Source organism: Tauraco erythrolophus, chromosome 8 (assembly GCF_009769465.1).
Source record: "Tauraco erythrolophus isolate bTauEry1 chromosome 8, bTauEry1.pri, whole genome shotgun sequence".
In the NCBI taxonomy this organism is placed as follows: Eukaryota; Metazoa; Chordata; class Aves; order Musophagiformes; family Musophagidae; genus Tauraco; species Tauraco erythrolophus.
In genome coordinates this window covers 34,585,623-34,609,023 of record NC_141472.1, presented here as the reverse complement: position 1 = coordinate 34,609,023, position 23,401 = coordinate 34,585,623, and the positions used below count along the sequence as shown (strand labels likewise).

The window sequence follows — 23,401 nt, the reverse complement described above, 5'->3', positions numbered from 1 at the left end:
TGGCACTGTGAAGGAGCACAGATGGAAGAGAAAACTTAATTCCTCCAAGCAAAGCTCTGCAGAGCAGCTCAGAGGAGCCACTTACCCGGAGGTAGCACAGCCAGGTGCCACCCCCACCCCATGCCTCAAAAAGAGAACTGTCACTAGGAAAAGAAACTGTTTTTTCTGTTTTTTTCTTCTTCTTACTTCTCACCATCCCTTTTTTTTCTGATGAAAACCAAGACTTTAGCTCATCTCAGCTCTTTTTCTTCCTCATGCAGGACCTGGGGCTACTCAGGACAGTGATCACAGAGGGTTTCCTCCTCTATAAAATCTCTCATCAGCTAAACAAGGAGAGAGCTAGGAATATTGGCAAAATGGAAATTTTACTTATTTCTTTACATCCTAAATCCTCATCCTTTCTGTAGCTCCAGTAGAAATGCTTTTCTCCCACTACCTTATGGATTATCTGTGGAGGACTGAGGGATACCCAAACCTGAGCCACACTCGCCCAGTCAGCATCACGCTCTTTCTGTCTAGTGATGGACAAAAATGCCCAGCAGACAGAACTTGGTGTTAGAAATCCAATGGGACTTGCTTGGTCTTTGCTGAAAATCAGATTATAAATTACACCCCTTCGTAGCCAGATTTTTCAAGGTGTGTCTGTAAAGATGCATCTTCATCCATTAGCTTCTTCATGCATTTTGCACCTAACTAAAATATATTTCAAGGAAGTTTTCTATTCCAATATTATTTAAAGGAAAAAGGGTCTTGGCAGGGCAGGCAGCATAAAAAAATATTAGTGTGTTAATGAAGAGTGAGAGGGAAGGTCATTCACCTGTTATTTGTAGCACAATAGCTGATAAGAGGTCATTAGTCATTCAAAGCCACTGAAGGACTTTAATTAAAATTTGAGCTTTGAGAGCTGGGTACAGCCTGCTGAACGGACTTTCAGGGCAAAAATACAGAAAGAGGGAGGGAAGGAGAGCAGGACTTGGCCCAAATGACAATAAGTTTAATTAAAGCCAGGAGGAACACTGGCAAACTCTCATTTCCGGGCTCCCTGGTTGGGTTTTTATCCTGATGTTCCAGACATGCATCTTCCTTGGGTCTGCCTGGCACAGTGGCCATGGCTCTGGGCACCGCAGGCTCGGAGGGCATGTTCCTGGGCTCTTCCTCATGCGACTGTGTGATTCAGTAGCCTGTGCGAGACACAGAGATTTGTTTTTTTTTCAAAATCTTCTGCATTTTTAAAAGTAATTGTATTTCTTAGAATAATTTTGCATTTGGAGATTTTCTGCTCTGTCCCCAGCCCAGGAGAGAGCTGGGAGGTATAACTGAGCCTTTCATGGGGGAAAATAAAGACAGGAGAACAGGAATGTGTGTCTGGGATGGTCAAGGGCAGACTTCCCAGAGGTGTTGAAGTTTCCTGGCATTTTTTCCCCCACTGTCCACATAATCCTGCCTGGTGACAATACAGCAGCCAGTTCTCCCTCCACTTGGCCCAGGGTGGTGACCTGGAAGAACTGGTGCGGAGGCGAAAGGGCAGCTGTTGCTGTACGGCGGGGGGGGGAACCAAATTTGCATTTAAGGAGAAGGAAATTGGTTCGTGAAAGGAAGAAGGTAGTTCTGCACTCTTTAAGGGTAAATTCAGGACTTCCCCATCGCAGCTTCTTGCTCCAGGATTGCATCTCCAGCACCTCCGCTCGCACTGGGATGCTGAGACATGTTGATATATGTGCTCTCAACAGCTGCGAGGCAGACACAGCCGCGCTGGGCTGAGAGGATGAAGGAGGGGGTTTGTCCCCTGCTATTTGGTATATGCAACATAGTATAATTAAGTAATGTGAGCTTGCTGACAGCCTGGGGCACTGCCACAGAACTGGGATGTGTTTTATTTCCTAGGGCAGGAGATATTTCTATGTGCTCTTTTTAATAGTTCTCCAATTTTTGGTTTTGTTTGGGGTTTTTGGTGTTTTGGGGTTTTTTGTGTGTGTGATAAATGAACCTCAAAGGCACTTATTGGTACATTGAGAACCTGAACTTTGAGTGGAGGCCACACAATGCAACACCCACTGTGAGCTGTCGACTGTTGTCCCCTTCCCCTGCTAGGCCATTAGTGTGACGGAGAGCATTCCAGGGATATCATTCATGTGCCAAGAAGCATTAGGACTTACCCTCACTGAGGGCTTTGTCTATGCCAAACCAGACAAAAGACCCCTTCTCTTGCCCCACTGCCTTTTTTGGTACCAGGGGACAGATCTGAGAGCCAGGTATGGCAGGGGTTCTCCCTCCTCTTTCCACCAGCTGCTCAGGCTCATCGCCAGCTAGATTCTGCATGCAGACCACCAAGGAAGAGCTTGTTGGCATGATATATCCTCTCCTGGTAAGGCCATGCCGCTGGAGACATCACATCAGACCTTTGCATGTACCAATTTAGGATGTTTCTTGCCAGCAGAGCTATATCATCTCTACTAACAATGTTGCTATGCTGACAAAACACTATCTAAAACAAAATTTTTCTTGGCTCAGCTTTCCGTGAGGAGGTGCGATGGTTTTTTGCTCTCCAGCCAGCATATCTCCACCAGAAACATGTTGCACTATAGCCCAAGCCCTACTGCTATTGCAAAAGGTAGCCAACTTAGACCAGTGCCTAACTTTCCATCTGCTTGTCATTAGTCTGGATCTTCATGTTCTCAAGCCGGAGAATGAAATCTATGACCTTGATCCACTATCTTTTCATTTTGCTTTAGGATTTTGCTGTTCTTCTTGTTGGTCTGGGGAAAAGTTTGGGGACGATTTCTCAAAGGCCACTTCTAAGTCAGAGTTTCAGGCTGCCTGTGTAGGGAAAGCAGCAAACAGTTAAAGAAAAATGTACACCCAAGTCTCTATGTAGAGTTGAGTTTCCCCCTGGATCTTATTCATCAAATATCCAACCCTTGACTGGCTGAGGGAATGAACTCTGAAGGTGAGATGACATTCGGAAACTCGAGCTCATTTCTGCTTTGATCATTTTTTTTCCTTAATGATGTGAGCTACAAGCCTGTTTCTCTCCATAAAAGAACACCTTTCTTTAGCTTGCTCTGATGGACTAACATATAATGCATTTATTTCTGGCATACACATTTATTGGCATGTTGACATCTTTTTTAATATTCTTCCCACCTCAGGCCACTCCATCAATCCACAGTCCTTAAGCAGAGACTTTTCAATGCACCACAAAAAAGAAGTCAGGTTTGTTTTTTTTTTCTTTACCTAAAGTGGGGCCATCTCTCCCAGGTTTCCTTAGCCCTATACAAAGGTTCATGCCAAGCCAATCTGAATTCCCTTTCAAAACTCAAACTGTGTTTAATGGGAAAGGTATGATTTCATAAGCAGATATGTGCAAGACTGATGTTGTGCAGACAAAATCCTATAATGATTAACATGTGGCACGTTCGTCCAATTCTCTCAGCTATGTGCTTACATCGCAGTGAAAACTGCTTACCAGTTTGCTTGCTTGGTGCAATTTAATTAAAGAAATTAGGATAGCCAGAAACCCACTGCAATTGTCATATGCTTTTTTGGCACTGGGAGCTCTAATTTTTCACAACGTCTTTCTAATAGTTTTGGCAAGGAGAGAATCTCAAAGCCTCATCCCGAGGTCTCTGCAAATCCCTTTCAGATGTGGCTGGGAGGAGAGTGGGAGCCAGGCTGCCTGGCTCGGCCTCCCACCAGTTGGACTGACCTCCCTTATCAACCCTTGCCCAGCCCAACGCTGGCAAACATGCTGAGCCCCATCCATGCACTCAGCTCCTTGATTTCAGCACTGAAACATGGGGCCAGGGTCAGCCTGGACTCCTGTCGGAGCCCCACCGAGAAGGAAGGGGCATCTGAGGCACTGGTCATGTTCTTTGGTGGCCCCAACATTGTTGAGAAGGTGTCTTTGAGGAGCACCAAGGAGGGCTTTGTGAAACACCACAGTGCCAGAGGTCTTCTAGCCAAGGTCTTCCAGTGCTCCTGCCCGATCAACCACAATGGCGGGCACAGAAATGCAGCTGTGACTGCAGGTCCTCTCACAGCTTTCCCTGGTCCTGTCTGACCCAAAGCCTGCTGGCATCTCCCAAAAGCTGCACTTGGGAATGCCTTGGGGAGGGGAAGTTAAATGACCTACAGCATGGACTTTTCACCAGTTCAGGTCGTTCGAACACAAGGGTGAATGTAAATCAGTAGCTTCCATGCAGAATTTCTCGATGTCATCAAGAGTGCTGTACTGAATTAAAGATATTCAACTCATTAATAAAGGCAAATAATGACAAGTGGATCTTGCTATTTTATTGGGATAGAGTTAAATATTTGACTGATAATGAAAAACGATTTCTAACGGATTTCTCCCTTTCCTCCTCAGTCTGTTTCTTTTAAAGTACATATACGTGTGTGGTTTTGGTGTTTGGTTTTGCTTAAATTATGCCTTCTGCCAGATTCCCTGTGGTTACAACAGAGGGAATTTATTAAGAACAACACTTGTGGTTTTTTTTATTTCACCGATTACCATCTCCATATTGAACTGACCTTCAATGGCGCTTGGTTATTCTTTGCTCTACCACCACCACTCACCATCATCGCCATATGGACCTATTTTCCTAGGCAACATGTAGGGGATACCTAGAGGTTGTGGCACCCAAAGCCTTTCTATTGAAACTCTGCTCAAACGTCCTGCAAGAATGGCAGTACTCTTGGATTAACAGTGTTGAAGGCTCCAACTGCTCTGCCCAAGCCTTTTGGGTCTTTAACTCTTACTTAAATGTGAGAATCCTGGAGACATGTTGCTTCCAGTTACTTTTGGAAAGAAAAAAAAAAAAAGCAGTTTCATGGGAAGTGTTGGAATTAGACAAGGGTTAGGGCCGTGGGGCAAATTCTACTTTTATTCATCAAAATGCTTCAGCTCTGCTTGATCTGTCATTGCCAGTGTAGCAGGAGGAAGGGAATTCCCAGCTAGTTCCCAAAAGAAGCTGTGTCTTGATTGTAGAAAGAGGCATAAAAGCCTGAAGGTCGGTACAAAAGAAATTTTTTTTCCCTGGAAAGACTTGCCCACACCTCGGGCAAGTTAGCCACTGACAAGATCTGAGCATCATGTAATTCTCCAGGCATTTGGACACTTGCACTCAGTTTCTCAGAAAGAAATAAAGCATCTGAAAGCATGCAAAGAAAAAGTAATCTGCACTGCTCTTTTGATCCCAGCTCAAGTCGCTCTTGCTACTAGCAGTAGCCTGTTTTGTGAGATGCTCAGAAGAGAATGTTGAATCAGGGCTTCGCTTGTGTTTCTGCGTGGGAAAGAAGCAGCAATGACACTTGCCTTTCATGCGTGGTACCAAACGCCAACTGTGAGGAGCACCAGCCTGCCACCGCATGTGAGAAGGCAAGTCCAAATGTTTCATGAACACCCCAGTCCTTGCACACCTCCCATGACAAACCTTACCCATGGTGCCAGACACACGAACCCATTCCCAATGCTGCAGGACTGACGCTCCAAGCCAGCAGCACCCAGTGCGCCTGTCCTCTCCCAGCCCATTGCCACTCTGACCAGGGTCCCTGCTCTTCCTCAATGGATGCTTCATCCCACTCTCACCGTCTCTCACTGGTTTATTTTTCCCTCTCCCCAGGTTAATTCCTGAGGCAAACACCTTCACGCTGAGAAATACTGGAGAATCCAAAGAATGAATTAAGAACAAGTTTATCATTGCTAAAGACAACAATGGAGAAGTAGCAGCCAGTTATTGGCCCCACAGTACTGCATTCATCTCTGGGGTCTTCAACATAAGAAGGACATGGAGCTGTTGGAGTGGGTCTAGAGGAGGGCCACAAAAACAATCTGAGGGCTGGAGCACCTCTCCTGTGAAGACAGGCTGGGAGAGCAGGGTTGTTCAGCCTGGAGAAGAGAAGGCTCTGGGGAGATCTCCTAGCAGCCTTCCAGTACCTAAAGGGCGCCTACAAGAAAGCTGGAGAGGGAATTTTCACAAGGGCATGTAGTGATAGGACAAGGAGTAGTGGCTTTAAACTGAAAGAGGGGAGATTTCAATTAGATCTAAGGAAAACATTTTTCACAATGAGGGTGGTGAGGCACTGGAATAAGTTTCCCAGCGAAGCTGTGGATGACCCATCCCTGGAGGTGTTCAAGGCCAGGCTGGATGAGGCTTTGAGCAACCTGGTGTAGTGGAGGGTGTCCCTGTCCATGGCAGGGTGTTGGAACTAGATGATCTTTAAGGTCCCTTTGAACCCAAACCATTCCATGGTTCTATGATTACAGTTAAAGGACAACAACCCATACCGATCTAGAGGTGAGACCTGTGGGGAGCAAGGCACTGATTGCGAACAGGCTGTGGTTTCTGGTAGGCACCGTGCCTCGGAGGATGGCAATAAAGCTCCCAATAAAGGCGTCTTGTCTTTTTCTGTCACTTTTTTCCCCCGTGTGCCAATGCTGGGGGTTTCACACTCGAGCTTATCGTTTCCAAGCAGGAGATTCATCAAGCTCAGCCTCTCGTGGCTGTCACTGGCAAGCAGAAAAGTCACCAAAAGGGAATGGAGGTTTTTTCTGCGACATGCTGAGCAGAAGGGAACAGTAGGGTTGTGTCAGCACCCAGAGCAGCTGCACAGGAAGGCAGAGGGATGTGAGAAAAGACGGCAGGTGACAAAGGAAAGACATTCAAGGGAAAAAGCTGTGACTTTGAGTCTCTGAAACACCCAGTGTCACCACAGCAATTACAGGAGATGATTCAAACAGCGGGGCTGGTTGTTGCTCTCCAGGGACAGCAGAAAACCGAGAGGCGGGGGAGTCTGGAGCATTTTCAGGGGCTGAGCTTTACTGCCTAGCCCAGCACACGTGTTTCACGGGACAGTTGCTTTGAGTTAATTCTGTACGGACTGCTGTCAGTGGTGGTTCCAAGTCTGTGTATATAGCTGCTCACACACATGTTTGCTCTCAGCATTCATTGAATAAGGGGCAATGGGGTGGTTACAGGTTAATGGATTTTCAAGCTGAAGTGTTTGCCAGTAGCATTCAGGACATGGAAATTTGGGCCAGAAACCTTATCAGAGACAAAACATCCCGTGACGTCCTTCAGTGGAAGCCAGTGGAGTATGTGGAGTATTAGCTCCTTAATTTGTTTACCCTGAGATAAATCCAGAGTAAGGCACTGATGTGCAGGCAATTAATTGGGATGTGCCCCAGTGCAAGGACAATACTTGATACTAAACCTCTTCAGGAACGACCTTCTGAACGATCTGCTGACAGCCTGGCTAGCTTAATATCTAAGACTACAATGACCCTGAATCTCACATAATCCCAGAGATTTTCCTGAAAAAAAGAGATGACAGTGGGTTAAGGACCTTCTCACCTGGCTGGGTTGGTTGTGGGGCACACACCTGAGCAGAGGGGACCACAGCAGCAGTTGCAGTATCATTTGACGTGGTTGATAGCTGCTTCACAAATCTAAAATGATCCTGGGATATTGAAAGCCCAAGGGATGGAGGAAAGCGGGGACGTGGCCACACTGTGAGCTGTGCTTAGAGAAGTCTTTTTGGTCTTGTTGAAAGTGTGGGATGAACCAAAGGGTCCCAGCAAAGAGAAGCTGATCTCTCCCTGCAGTGCCGAGCTGCTACATGCAGAGCGAGCCCTGGGAGATGCCTCCCTTCAGCTGTAATTCCACTGTTTACTGCAGACCATTAACAGATCTAACCCATTCTTCATGTGGCTGGTTTTTGCACATCCTACTATTCCTCCTGTTTCTAAGCTGGTTTGAGATACATCCAATCGCTGGGATCAGCTCTTACCTGGATAGGGGACAACTCTCTTTGAGGTGAGGAGCAAGACACTGCACGGGGACCTTGAAAACAGAGTTGCCTGTCAGGAGTGGTTGCCTTGCAGAACATATTTTTCAGCTTCGAGGGTGGCCTGCTTAGCCAAGCCTGACTATTTCACCATGCTGCAGAGGCTGCCCTGGTATTAATTCACCTCAAAGAGCAGGTTGAAGTCATTAAAATATTTTGCAGGTGGTTCCTTGAATTCATGGTGCAGCTGGATCCAGCCTAAAGGCGGGGGGCGGGGGGAGAAAAGGAGGAGAAGAGACAAATTCTGATGAAACACAAATTAACGTAACTCATAGAAGGGAAAGAAAATCTGGTTTCAATCTTTACAACAAAGCCAAGCAACACATCAAGCTGGAAAGGAGAAATGTCAGCCAGGCAGCACTGGGGATTTTATTGCTTTAGCACAAGTGCTTCTCTGCAGTCCCAGGAGTTCCCGGGTGCTACCGCAGCAGCTGGTCCCCTGAGCACAGCGCTGGGCACGCAGGGACATGGGGGGCTTCATGACAAAGCCCCTGCTCCCATATGAGTCCAGACTCAAGCTTTGTTTCAATGCCCTGGCACAAATCACAACTGTTTAGATGTTGTGTATTGGCCTCAGTCTCTCTTCTGCATAGAAACTCTCCACGTCTCCACATCATTTCTTGCCCTTAGAGATGGATTTACTTTTTTTTGGGGGGGTGCTGATCATGGCTGAGCTGGGCAGTCAGTGGGACACTCACAAGGAAGACCCCAGATCTGGCACCTCCATGAGCTGCTGGTGGGCAGATCACTCACAATCTGCTTTGGCATACCCTGAATTCAGCAGTGCCTTTGATGTCCATGGGCATCAAAGTCCTTGGTCCTTCGTCAGGCATTTTAGCAGAAACACTATCATACTGGAGAGCATTACTGAGTGTGACTGAGATGAAGGTAATGTTCTCCACAGCAGCATGTATGGTGTTGTCCTCTGGATTTGTGGCTGAAGCAGTGTTGATTACACACCAAGCTTTTGGATACTGGTGAGCAGTGCTCGCACATTATCAAGGCTGGAGGTGGTCAAGAGGCTGAGAGGGAACACGGCAGGGGCAGCTGACCCAAACAGACCTCGGGGATATTTTACACCATATGACGTCGAACTAAGCAATCAAAGTTCAGGAAAAGAAGGAGGAAGGGGAGATGTTTGTGGTTAGGGCGTTTGTCAGACCAAGCAAACATCACATGTACTGAGGTCCTGCTTCCCAGGAACTGGTTGCCTATCTGCCTGTTGATGGAAAGTAAAGAATTAATTCCTCTTTCTGCTTTCCTTGCAAGTGCAGCTTTTGCTTTCCCTACTAAATTGTCACTATATTGACCCACGAGTCTTCTCACCTTCCTTCTATTTTCTCCTCATCCTTTGGCAGAGGGAACTGAATGAGCAGCTAGGTGGGTGTTGGCTGATGGCCGGGGTCAATCCACCACAAGAGCTCACTGATGTGTTGAAATTCACCAACTTTGTTTATTCCAAAAAGAGAAAAGACTGAAAAATCAGGTAAAATAGGAGAAAAAGAAATCCCAAGCTGGTTTACAAACAAACCTATCACCGAGGAGACAATTGAACAGCTCTGATCGCTGACGGCTTTGCGATGTGCATCTATGGACTGTGTCCCAGGTCAAACCATGGCTACTCGTTTCTGTGGGAGAGCAGCGTGGTCTGTGGGCAGGATTATTTTTTGGTTTTTTTGAAGCTCCTCTGCAGAAACTTGATCGCAGGTGTTGGGATAAGGGGTAGACTGTCACCTTTTCTGGCTGCCACTTTCACTTCAGTCTACAGGTGACTGCGAAAAGGGTGGAGGTTCCTGCCTTGGCTTACCCAACATGCAGCCTGTTTGTGCCGTCACTTTTTCTCTTCCTTTTGTCCTTGGAGGAGCATCAAAGCCCCTTGAATTTTGCCCATTTATGCCTAAGACAGTCTGTAAGCAAATAGATGAGTTTGGAAAAATTACCATATTGTAGATAAATGAAGAAACACCTCTGAGCTGGATATCTTCTCATTTGGGAAAAAAAAAAAAAAAAAAAATTCAGTGGTTTCAGGATAACTGCTTATCCTGAGGAGGCTAACACCTGTCCAAGCTCCCTGGTAGTACAGCTGCTGGGAACCACTGTGTTTAGCTAAAGCCAGGTTGGAGTCTGTTGTTACGTCTCTTCTCTCCGCCATGAGCTTTTGGTAAAGGCAAATGTCTGCAGCTGACAACAGTGGTGAAACGAGAAGAGGAAGGTAGCAGAGATTGCCAGGGACCAGAAACTTCCCTTACCCTACCTCAGCAGTTACCCACGGGCCCGTGACTCTGAGGCGGCTGCGGTCTGTTTCTAAAACTCGGTTCAGATGTGAGGCACCTTTGCAATGAAAGTGTGAGGAGCACCTCCTGCCCAGCACGAGCCACTGCCATCAGACCATGCGAAGGGAAGGGATGAACTGGAGGACTTCAGGCTCTTCCCCGAGATGTCAGCAGAGCATTTCAGGGGAGGCAGGATGAGCAGCAGGAGGGAGAGGGGCCAGGGCTTCCTAGCAGAGAGCTTGAAGGGCGAGGCTGATGGACTAGCAGACATGCCTCATAATGTGCTGGAAACTGCTATTCTATTAATAATCCCATTGTTTCAGCAAACCTTCAACCTAGGGAGACTGAATCAGCAGTTTCTTTTCTTTTTTCCTTTCATAATTTAGTAATCCTGATTGCACAACCAGAGTCGATCTATTGCTGCAGTCCGTGATGGTGCAGTGAGAAATGGAAGCAGAAAGAGGGATGGGGGCAGCAGCAGTGAGCGCACACAAAGGCTGAGCGAGCGCGTCGCTACATGATCTCTGAAGTCCGTGGCATGGCCGAGACCCCATGTGCCATGTGCCTGGGAAAAGCTGCCATCTGTTTGCAGAGGCCGATGTCCCGATGGAAGCACACCATGATGCTTCCCAGCAGCCAGACGCTCACCTGACTGATGGGAATGTGGCAGCGGCAGCGCTGCACGGGGCTACATCAACTAGAAATACAGGGAGAACTAAGTTCGATGGGCAGAGTAGGCAACCACGGCTGGTTGGACAAAGGTGGGTGGGACAGTGTCTTTGCTGTTGACTTTCCCAAAATAGCAAAGTGGAGAACTGGACTTTGAAGCCTGGAGCAGTGCAGATGAGGACTGTCAAAACTGAGGGTCTCTATCCCTGCTTTTGCAGCCATGCCATCTGGGCCATTGTGAATGGTATGGCCACAGCATGATCACAAGAGAGAGGAAAACACCTATCTGAACTTCTTTCTCAGGGAAGGAGGACACAAAGATCTCATTGCACCTTTTGTCTTTTAGAAGAGCTTTTTGAAAACTACAGCTGCCAGCTTCTTTTTAATATTTTTTAAATAAAATGGCTTTGCTTAGATGTGTCGTTAAAAGACTTTCTGCTGTAAATCTGCTGTCTGCGTGCATCTGAATCACATCCATCCCTATAAACATCCATGTGGCCACTCAAGGGCAGTCATGCCCACCTCATCACCTGGTCTGGCAAGAGTTGATGGTTTCAGGTTTGTGCCGAGTCGTCACCACCCAAACCATGAGAAACGGGCTGGATCCGAGCCCTTACCCCAGTGAGGAGGTGATGTCACGAAGGGAGAGGATGAGGAGGTCTTTACTATGGCTTAGCTGATCCGTGGTAACCACTCAAGCTACCCAACTCCAGGGGGTATCTGAGCCTTTCATAACCAAGAAAATTATCCCAATTCCTACGCAGGGTGTAGCAGAATATATGATAACGGAGGACTCCTCTTCCTCACTGCTGGTGCCAAACTAGGTCACAGCTGCAGAAGTATGTTTGAAAGGAGAAGGCAGAAGTGGATTTAAAAATCCCTACATATTTTTAATTTAAGCCTTTTAGAGAGCTATACATCAGGTGCAGGGCAGAGGGCTTCATTCTGTACTGGGCCATCAGGGTGTGGATTTCCAGCTCACGTCTGCCTGAAGCTTACGCTGCACTTTCTTCCATGGCCACGCAAAGCGATGAGGATCCAGCAGCCCCACAGATGACCACGGACCTGCAGCCCAGGAGAACATCGTGTGATGGGGACTGCCCCATGCCTTGGAGAGGGCAGCACGTGGCGGCGGCAGCCTGGGTGCGGAGGGCTCTGCCCGGCGCCTACTGACGGCTCCTGCCTGCAGGCCTGGGTGAGTCACTTCGCTTCGCAAAATCAAAATCCACCCCGGCACAAACGGAGATGCTGAAACACCAAACACCACAGTGAGGTCTGCAGGGATGGGTTTTACAGAACGCGAGGAACGCAGTGGTGAGGTGGTAGAAATTATGTCCAAGGGTGCGGAAAATAGGTCAGGGAGAAAGCAGGGGCTGGAGAGAGTTGCAGTAAGGAGGCTGCATGTGTCTCTTCTCCATTACATCCCAAACCCAAGTGGGCTTCAGTATCCCCCACTCCACCATCATTTGCTTGTTTTTACAACTTCTGATTCTTTCTCTCTTGGCACTTCAGTCATGTACCTTCACGAAGTTGTCGTCTTGGTGCAAGTTAATGTGTGTTTTGCTGCCATGCAGTGGTGCTTCACCTCCCCTCCCAGGGGATGGATCTCCAAGCTAATGTTGAACCTGGGATCTTCTGGGCTACATGAGGAGATTTACTTGTGTTAGGACCAAAATGGTCACCTCATGCCCAACCCAACTAAAGTGCAGAGTTGTTGAATAACTCAGGGTTGAACTTCTTGCAGGATCCTGCCCGAGGCTCTGTGGACACAATGTCCTCAAATGAGCACACAAGAGCAGCTGAACATCTTAGCTGTGGGATTTTTTGAGGAACTGTTTGAATTACCACATCAGAGTTCTCACAAGTCTATAAAAACTGAGCAAATAGGAAAAGCATATAAGAAAGTATATCAAATCAACAGGCAGATAGGAAGTCTCTTCAGTTCTTTATTGTCCATAGTCTGACAAGGCTTTAGGTTAGTCACAAGAAATTTGTCTTGAAAATTAAAGACAGATCTGGAGAAGACAGAAGTTCAAGTGATATGAACACTTTCAGTATCTCAGACAAGATTGACTTGCCCTCAGCTGCTACTACAACCTTTCAGATAAATGGTAAGGTTTCTTTTTATTAAATGGATTGATACAGATTTTATCTGGTCTACGAAGAAAGCAGCACATAAAAATGAAATAATGTATTTATACTGCATATTAAATGCTTTTTACAGTGATTCTGCTACTGAATTAACTGACCATTTGAAAAGATGTGAAAGTATCCTTTCTGGCCCAAAGTTGATGCTGAGCATCAAAAAAAAAGTTCTTCTCTTGTTTTAGAAAATGCCTAATTTCACTGAGTGAAACTTTCATGTCTTAATAGTCAAGATACTGAAATCACTAGATCCAGTAAAAAAATGTAAATTTATGAATTTTTAGCTGAATATAAATACTTCATTGCTGACTAAACTATTATACTGTAAAACTAATTAAATCATTGTACTCTTTTAAAGCTAAGACTTCAAACTCCTGATTACATTACTTTGAAAAAAACTCAATTAAGGGTAACTTACTGAATGTCTGAAGTAGTTATTAATGCTTCTGAAATACTTTTTTTCTCCCTAAAGGCCGAAATTCGACAAAGCAGTTCATTTCTTTTATGCTTGCTGGTGACCATTCGTTTTAAACGTTGCGACTTGTTTTCATTTGTTCTGCTGTTCAGTTTATTATTGATTTTTCATTTGTTTTGGCGTATACATTCCTCACTGTTGGAATTGCATGTGTGCGGTGCCCTGGATGGAGAGGGCGTATGCTTTGAGCAACCCTCTTCAAATGGCATCCGGGGACAACTGAAAGCCATGGAAACAGGGAGTTTACTCATGCAGAAAGGGGAGACACACCACGTTCATACCATTATAGGCTGGGTTAAGTCTTGGTGGACGTGAGCTGGTTAAATTGGCCAAGGAAAAGACGGTCAAGTGTGAGCTGCAGTGTGAAGTCCTGCCTTGCCTGCAGGACCCGGCAGCCTTGCAGAGGGACACGCCGCTCCCCGTCACTGCCAATTTATCGTGGCTGAGCCTGAAATGGCTGGAAGCCATCGGAGTATGCAGAGGGAGAGATGCGAGAGGGTGTCTACCCTGCTTCGGTTGGTTTTTCAGAGCCTCGAAGACGAAGAAAGCCATCCAGGTGCTGCGCTCGGTTGGCCCTTGGCATCTACCTGTTGCTGCTGACAGCCGGGCAGGGGCTGCTGGTGTACAAAGGTAACACTGCAACATCGCTGCAGGCTCTGCTGGGTGCTCTCGGGGCACACGGGCGAGCGGGGACGAGCACACGGGTGGGAATTCCCCCATCCCATACATGTGCTTTGCATTCGTGAAAGCACTCCTGGTTGTGCTCCTGGCTGCAGCAAGGACCGGCATGTGGAACCCACCTCCCCAGGTCCAGCAGTGGTGGTGGTGAGACCTAGGTATCCTCCACAGGTCCTGATGAGCTGCTCGACTGAACAGGCATTCCCCATCCGGATCGGGCAGGGAATATTCACTGCATGGGCCTTTTGTTTCCTCAGTGTTTAAGATGGAGAGAGACATAGCGATATTTCAAGAACAAAATGCCTCCTATGTAGAAGATGTTCTGGAAAGTTCCTTTGCCAGCGAACTGCTTTCAGACAGAAAATATAAAGTGAAGAACATGAGACATGAAGAAAACTGGAGGAGAAGCTTAGAAGCGGAAATCACCATAATTAAAAGTAGCAATGCAAACCTGAGGATGATGATGAACAACATCACCCTGGTTGCAGGTATGGCTCCATTTCTCCATGCTGTCTGTACAGTGGGGAGAGCTGATTCCTCTGCACCACTGGCAAAGCTGGGCCAAAAACCTAGTTCAGATGAACAAATAACTAGGGCAAGATTTGGTCCTGTTTGTTAGTGATGCCCCAGTGCCCAGGGTTGGACACTGGCTCCAGATGCCCTGGCCAGGGAGCTGGGCACTCCTGGAGAAGCTGGAGTACAGCCCTGTGTAGCCCCCACCAGATCCTGCTGCAGCTGCACACGTGGCTCTGGACGGTTCTCCCCTCCCCTAACTTGTAGATTTGGGCTCTGGGTGGCCTCTGAAAGGGTGCTGTCTTCAGCCCAGACCTCAAGCCTATCAAGCCCATACTGGTATGTGTCTCATTGAGTGCTAACTACTGAAAAATATCCATTAAATATTTATTTCAGGGCCTCCTGGACGCAAAGGAGATCCTGGTCCACCAGGTATGTTGGTAAATGAGCCGTAAGCAACCTTTCCTCTTCTCCTCTTTCTCTTTTTTTCCCCCTAAGAGCCCTGAAGTGAGGATTTGGGATTTCAGCCTCTAGGCTCAGATTTTACTTAATGTGCAGACACTCGGTGCCCTGGCCATGAGGAGACTTGCTGCACCTTTTGGCTGATCCCCTGAGAGCCTCGGCTCGCCCGAGCACTCTTGCAGAGGTCAGTGACCACCATGGAGGAGGATTTTCGGTCTGCCTCCTCTGTGCTACCTCATCAGAAAAACTCAGGTGTGATGGAGGAACTGTACCTGGTCATTATCTGAAATAACTGTCCCAGATCCCCATGTGAAACAAGGACAACCAGGAAGGTGGTTGAACCATTTACACGGAGTTTATGGGCATCTCACGACCAACAGATAGCTGAGCTTTCTCCTCCGGACACAGAAGGTCCTGCTGCCCAACTCACTCCGAGACAACCAGAGGAGACCTCTCCAGTCCCTGCTCTATAGGGCCCCAGCTGAACAGTGCATGTAACAAACAGTGACAGATTTGGGACCTTGCCCACCCTATCTGGGGAAACAACCATATAGACTTGGGAATGAACTGGGTGCAAGCGATCCCCTCCACAGCAATGCACAAGATGTTACCCTGGATGCCTGGGGGTTTTGGGCAGAAGTACACCCGCTGCAGGAGATAAATGTCTCCAGACTGTGAGGATGCAGCAAGTCCTGATCTAATGCTGGCTCCGCTTTGAGCAAAGGTTGCATCAAGAAATGTCCAGGGAAACCAGAGTTGCTAAGATCCTATGACGATGATCTAAGATGCAACTGTTGTTAGGTCAGGTCTGTATCTCATTCATGCCTAGCTCTTGGCTACACTGAGGAGCTTTTCTGAAGAAAAAAAAATTAAAAATTGTGTTTTCATCTCTTCCTGGCTGCACTTACAACATTGAAACAGCACCTCCTGCCAGGCACCGTTATCATACATCAGAGCCCAATAGTTCAGTGCCTTTTCGGGAAAGATGTCCCCAAAGGTCCCCACGAGCTGGGCTTGGCTGGAGGACAGCTGGCCCCTGCCCAGCCACGCACTCAGCCGAGCTCCACGGACTTTACTCAAGTGGTTGTACTAGTCCCTGCCAGCTGAAGATTGGCCTCAGTGGTGACCAAAGGTGCACACACAAAGGATGATTAAAAAATTCATCTTTTCTTCTTAGCCATTACTGTGAATAGATGATGTGTGTCAGCTGATATATGTATTTTACATCTCAGGGCTACAGGGATCACCGGGGACAAAGGGAAACCAAGGAATCCCAGGTAAGGCTTTTCTGACACCTGCATTACTTCTGTGGATGAACATAAAATGGCTTTATGGATGATTTTATGGGCAATCTTGTCCTCCGTGAAGGTGTAAGTCAGTAGGAATGTCACTGGAGTTGAAGGAAATAAGCCTATGTAAAACTAACAGGAACAAAAGCAAGACTCATCTGGAAAAATTCTTATTGTAAATGTAGGTGTGCTTTGGTCACGGTGGTCTACACCCCACTGTCCCCAGCACCACCCTGAAGTATTCAGAGAGCAGAGTCTGGCTTATGCCGGCAGCTGAGCTGCGTGTCCTGCTACTGGCCTTCGCTAGACATGACACCTGATAAAGCGCCAGGAAAGCGGTGCTGTCCTTGCAGGTTTACCTGGACTGCAGGGTGCCAAGGGGAGTAAAGGAGATCCTGGTCCTGCCGGGCCAAGTGGTGAACCAGGAGCGAGAGGAGAAAAAGGAGAGATGGGACTTCCAGGTAAGACTTCACTATCTCAACATTTTTAAGATTCTCTCAGGTATTCCTGTTTAAACTCACTCTACTTAAAACACCAGAAGAAGTCTTCATAGGGCAGCTGTTTCATAAAAATCTGGCTTGCCAGTCAATGAGGGAGCTGGATAAACAGGGCACTCGGCCTGATCTGAAGGGATTTCATTTTGTGTCATATCCCAAAGAGGGCTGGGGGGAGAGGACGTGCAAAATGTTGACTCTGCACCATGGAAGTCTCTTTATAGAGCGACCTTCGTCTAATGAAACCCACAGGTATTCAATTATGAGCCTATCCCAAGTTAAAGCAACGATGTTTGCAGTAGGATTTTCATGGTATCAAGTAATACAATATAATTTATATGCACAAGCATGTGGATGTTAGTCGTCACTTCAGTAAAACTTATTCTGAGAATTTTATATCCTATATAAACCTGACTTTTGTACCCCTTAAGTAGAAGAATTATGCACTGTGTATTATTCTCCCATGTAACGTGCATTAGTGGGTATCTCCTGGATAGCTGTTACTCAGCAGTCTCAAGAGGGCTGCAAGTGGAGAGGAAAAGCTGAAAGCAGGATAGCAAAAGAAAGCAGAAGATGTGTTTGATGCAGACCAGGGAGGACAGTGGGACAGGTTGATCAGAGCTTCCTCAGGTCTTCCATCAGATCCCACATGCTCCAGTGCACTCATTAGCACAAGTTGTTCCAGAAGTGAAAGGTGAAAGTAGGAGGAATACTGAAAGGTGAGGACTTTGGGATAATTCTGGAGCAGAAAGATGAAGGAGATATCACTCTTTAAATGAGGTATTTTAAAGTAATTCAGCTCTTTTGGAGCATGCTGATCACATGTTCAGAGAAGAGAAGGCTAAGGGGAGATGTGGCAATCCCCTGGAAGCCTAAGAGTGGAATATGCTGTCCTCCATCTCCAGCTGTGGCTGGGAGAAGGGAAGGGTTCAGACTGCAGTGAGGGACATTTAGAGAAGAAAACACTCTAGCAGTAGGGATAGTTTGGGGAACAGGCTGGGGATATGTCATGGCACCGCTGCAGGTCTTTAACAGCAGGTCAGACAGCCATTTGGCCAGACAGGCTGGCAGAGCTGGAGTTGGTTCAGACAGACTCTTGAGGTGCCATCCAGCCCTGTCCTCCTACAGCTGAATGGTAAATGCAGGTGTGAGGCCAAGCTCTGCTCCTGGTGCAGCTAAAGGAACGAGCTCCACTGGCTGCAGAGACAATCAATCTGTTATTTTTAACTTACACGTGTGTGCTGTGCTGTTTGACAGGTTTCCAAGGACCGAAAGGCGAAATGGGCAAGAAGGGAGACCTCGGGCCTCGTGGACCCATGGGTCCTCAGGGACAGCAGGGAATTTCAGGACCACCAGGTTTTAAAGGTAAGTGCAGAGGACACAGCGCAACCCACCATCAGCACGTGCATGCCATGGTGGAGGGCTGCCCTAGCTGAAGAATTTGGCTAAGCCTCATTAGCACTGATGCTGGGATGTTGTTACAGGTAGCACGGGTGAGCCTGGACCTCCTGGGCAGAAAGGAGAGGCAGGTAAGCAGCACAGAAGGTGCGGCATCTTCTAGAGATATGAGACCAATATCTCTTTTAGATGGTGCTTCATGACAAGGAAAACTACAGCCAGGCTAGATCCCAGCATGGATAAGAGAAGATGATGATTAGATGAAGAAACCATGCCAACGTTGTGCAAACCCATCCCACAGCCTTGACTGTCTCGTCTGGATCCCACTCATGGTGCAGGAGAATGAGAGGGAAAGGAGGGTCCTGTACCATGGAGGGCCACGTCCTTCCGGACATGTGCTCATAAAAGGGTGAAAATTGGCTGCTCTTTTAGGAAAGCACTTGTGCCTCTCAGGGCTGACAGTCTGCAAGGACCTGAGTCCATACAGCCTTTCACTGCAGACCATCACTCACTGCGCTAAGATCAGTGCTGCTGGGGGAGATTGCAATTTGGAGAGAGCCAGCCTTTGGTTTGCCTTCAAAGGGTCAACTCGATCTGCACAGCACAGGGGCTGCCGATTGAGCTGTTCTTCTCTTTTCTCTGTTATATTTTGTGTTGTGTTTCACATGTGCTGCTTTTGCTCAACCTCAAGGCGTAACCGGACAACGTGGACCTGAGGGAATTGCTGGCCCCAAAGGCACACCTGGTCAGAAAGGGGAGAAGGGGGACCAGGGCCCCAGCGGTAGTCCAGGTACAAAGCTACTCAACCTATGACTCACCGACTCCCACTCTGGCCTTCCTTTGTGTGATGGCTTCGCCCTTACTGATTTGTTTTTAATTTTAGGAACACCAGGCACTGCAGGACTCAAAGGTGAAAAGGGAGACAGAGGAATAACAGGTACGGTAGAATAAAACAGGTTTGGGGTCAACAATACGCATCATGCAGACACCGGAAAGAGATCTGCAAGAGCACGGAGGAGATTTTTGAGTCCTGTTCTTGGAGCCCCAATGCATCCCGGGATGCTATGGTGGGCCTGGGCCTCTGCCAGACTGCTGGCAGGGTAGCTACTCACTGGAGGGGTTGTTTCAACTGTCTATAACCTGCATGAGGAGGTGATGTTGCCTACATTTTTGTATAAATAGAAAAAGCGCAAACGAAGCAGCCATTTAAGACGAACCAAACAACAACCTCCCTACCCTGGAGCTAAAGACAAACATTGCTGGCTGTAAATATGATGGAGAAGGGTGTTCACTAGCAAGCATCTGTCCTGGGCTCCTCTATAGCATTGCAGAAAGAGATATCTTCAGAGGCCAACTTGGAGCTCATAGCCTAGGCTTTTTCTTTGACCTTCCATCAAACGACAGGGTGATGATCTGCAGCACAAGACTATTCTGGTGTATTCCTCCTGAATGAATCTTTTTAACCCTGAATTTATATAATGCACACAACCTCTCATCTCCATCAGGAGGTGATAAAGGTCCAAGTGCTGCACCCTTCTGCATTCATTGATACCTGGATGACAGAGATGGGAGTCAGCTGGCCCAACATTATGTGCTTGCATGTGTCTGATGCACCTAAATGTATGCGTCTAGGTTCTCTCAACTGGCAGTGAAGACCCACCTGAAGGAAGCATCTCTATCCCATCAGTGGAGTTTAGGATATGAAATAAATGAACAGAAGTTGATGTAATTCAGAAGAAGACAATTCTCCACTGACTGTATTTTCTTTATTAATGAAGTCTGCACTGACTATGATGAGAAATAAGACACCCACTTCAGAAATGGATGCCTACAGTGTAGACAGCTAAACTAGATGAGCTGAAATCTGTCATAAATACTAGTTTGCACAAACTTTTACAAATGTATAAATATCTGTCTTATAAATTCTTGTTTGTTTGTTTTGATGATCTTAGGTCTTCCAGGGCAACAGGGAACAAAGGGAGACCCGGGCCAGCCAGGTAAACCCTTGTTTGACAGCACGACTTACTCCGATGATGCAAAGCACTTTAAACGCATCAACATGAAATGCTCGTCACACCCTTTCCTTGGGAAGGGACAAAGGCAATGTCTTTCTTGCTTTCCACTCAGGCAGTCAAGGCCCAACCGGTCTAAAAGGAAGCAAGGGTGATTACGGCAGTCGTGGTCCAAAAGGAGAACCAGGAGTAAAAGGCGACAAAGGAAACCAGGGACCCCCTGGTAAGGCTGTTTGCCACAGGGTGTGTGGAGCTGATGGTGCATTTGAGTTTGGGGTTGTACATCACAGACTGGCACAAGCTTCTCTGGGGCGTGTTTACAGAGCTCATTTGAAGGAACTCAACAAGACAGATCAGTCTTCCCACAAGATGGATGTGCAGAGTGTCACATTTGTACCTCGGGAGCTGTGCTAAAAGACATGCAAGTAAACAGATGGATTAGATTTTCCCAAATCCCCGATCTCACAGAAAACTGGAACAACTCATGTTCCTCTTTGCTTTGTACAGAGACATCTTGCAGCGTGCCATGCTGCTGGGATAAATCCCATGTAAACGTGGCAGTCAGCAACACAGAATCAGAAACACTGGGGCTATTTAACCACATCTCTCTAATTGTAGGACACAAAAATAGACAGCTCAAAAGGGCCAACGCTACAGCTACTCCCCATCCTTAGCCCCTCCCTTCCAATCACAAAATGCTTCCAAAAACCCTAAGACCTGTAGTAAAAAAAATCCAAAACAGTAATTACAACAGGCCATGGGAAGCCACCAGCGCTCCAGATGCTTTTTTTTTTTTTAAATTGTTCACACAGAACAGTAGGAGAGTCCTCAGAAATAAAATAAACTAGAGCCCATATTGGGCTCCTCCATCCACACCTCTTCGGAACTTTGCCTCTGGAAGAGGGGAAAAGTGTAACTGGGGTGACCCCAGGTTAGGGATTGCCTTCTGGGTGGGTCTCATGTCCTGGTCCCCAGAAGGAGACAGCAATGCATGCTTTGTGGAGGTAGCTTTTGGGGGAAGAGCTCATTGGGTTTTTTCAAACACCCCTGCTCTCAAGATCAGGATGCTACACTGAAACGTGGAGGACTGTTGGAAGTGGCTTTCTGCTGTCCCATGGCAGCACCTGGAGAGCAAAACCCATGATCCAGAGCTTCCTGCAAGTACTTTGAGAGATACCACGCCTGCTTCTGGAGAGCCCAAAGGCTATCAGAGATGTCATTTTACAGGTAGTAGTGGGAACAAGATACATTTCCCACAAGTGAGTGGATGGAATTTTGCAAGTGGCCCTTTTCCTGGGTCACATGTTAAGAAGACTGCTGTATGTTATCCTACTTTTCTTGTCACATTTCTTCTACATACCCTTAGTCTCTTCATGGGGTCCATTCCACAGGGGGACGGAGCCCTCATATCTCTGACTCACCCAATTGTTGGCAAAAAGATAATAACTGGATTTTCTTCCAAACAGCTGTCAAATATTTGCTTTTTATATTTGGAACAGGTTCCCCAGGAATAAAAGGGAGCAAAGGTGAAAAGGGAGGAGGTACTGGACTTTTATTTCTTTTTCTCTTACTTACCTTCTGGCATCAAAGCTATCTGAGACCAGGACCGACATGTCCCCTGTGCACACTAGTTAACCCACATCAGGGCTACCAGAACTGAAGGGTCCACATGCTGAGCTGCAGCCTGGTGTCTCCAGACCCAGGAGAGAACTCTGAACTGTTCAGATTTGAGCTACCAGTAATTTCTGGTCTCACTCGGGCTGGAGCCATGGAGATGGGAATGTTTGTCCAGTCTGGGTGGTCACTGCTTCCATCTTTCAATATGCTTTTTTATCTCATGCCCATATGACCAGTAGAGTAATTTTCTTCTCCTCTGAACTGTCAGGCAACTTCAATCACCTTATACGAATCGCAGGAGGGGGCAGCAGGGGTCGCGTGGAAATCTTTCACCAAGGGTCTTGGGGAACAATATGTGACGATGGTTGGAGCACCCAAGATGCCACTGTTGTCTGCCGAATGCTGGGATACAACCGTGCATCCTCCGCCTTCACAGCAACACCAGGTGAGTCCACAACAGCCTTCCACCTCCCCAGGCCTGGCACGGGAGGTTATGCACACCCAGAAAGCACTACAGCAAGGTCCTCTACACAAGCAACAGGAGAGCAAAGAGGATCTCCCCAAAAGGGCAGTTTGTTCCCCTTGGGATGAGGGAGCTGCAAGTCAAGTGCTGCTTGAACAGTGCCCAAAGGCTTGCTATCTAACAAGCCAACAGTGCAACCCCCAATGCACACCTGCTATCCACAAGGGTCTCTTTAGAAAAGAAAATGCATATTCCTCTTTCTTTTGTCCAACAGTTTTCTGTTTGTTTGTTCTTTCGTTTAATTCATCTTCCAAAGGCACTGGACGAATTTGGCTTGATGACGTGAATTGCAGCGGGAATGAATATTCAATACTCGACTGTTCGAAGCCTGACTGGGGTGTGAACAACTGCTCCCACAACGAGGATGCCGGGTTGGAGTGTGTTTGATGGGACACGGAGGCTGCCCTGGGAGCCGCTGCCTGCCTCTGCTCTCTCTGGGGCTCTTGTTCATAACGCAAACCCAATTTCGTCAGGCTGTGCTTATATTCTCTTTACCAGGTCATAAAAACATTGGCAGAGAAAGTTGAATTTTCCATAAATCAATGACGGTTGCAAGACCCGCAGGTAACCTGAAACATCCCAGCTGTCACAAAACAACCGGAGCTCAGGCATGCGAGCCAGTTCTCAGCTTGTGCAGCTACCCGACTTCAGCTCATCTGCAGTAGCTCACACATGTGTGACATCTAAGGCCACAGGGCAGGAAACCTGGTCCCTTTTAGCTTAGAGCCGTAAGAGAGAACAGGGCAAGTGTGCAGGATCAAGCAGTTGCTGCAGCTGAGCTGGCCTAGTCCATCTTTATCATAGTTGTGAGTCTGAACCTAAAACCCCCAGTGAAGTGCGTACACCCAAGATAGGAGAAGCTCAGAAATCATCAGATGATCTCTCTGGCACGCAAATAAAAATGTTCTCCGGAAAGGATGCTGATCATAGGTTACAGTGCAAAAAAGCGCCTGGGATGTAGGTGCCACATTATCCTGGTTTAGCACAGACCTTGTTTTTGACCTTGGC

General features: G+C 47.3%; 1 protein-coding gene across 1 annotated transcript; it reads left to right on the top strand.

Annotated features, from left to right (window-relative positions):
• The first annotated feature begins 11,801 nt into the window (after positions 1–11,801).
• Positions 11,802–22,780, top strand: MARCO (macrophage receptor with collagenous structure). The gene is given in 15 exon segments (XM_086616169.1): positions 11,802–11,982; positions 13,936–14,037; positions 14,343–14,573; positions 14,995–15,030; positions 16,293–16,337; positions 16,703–16,810; positions 18,101–18,208; positions 18,328–18,372; positions 18,933–19,031; positions 19,125–19,178; positions 20,194–20,238; positions 20,369–20,476; positions 21,753–21,794; positions 22,139–22,315; positions 22,650–22,780. Coding segments are annotated over 15 exon segments (1,512 nt in total).
• Positions 22,781–23,401: the final 621 nt, after the last annotated feature.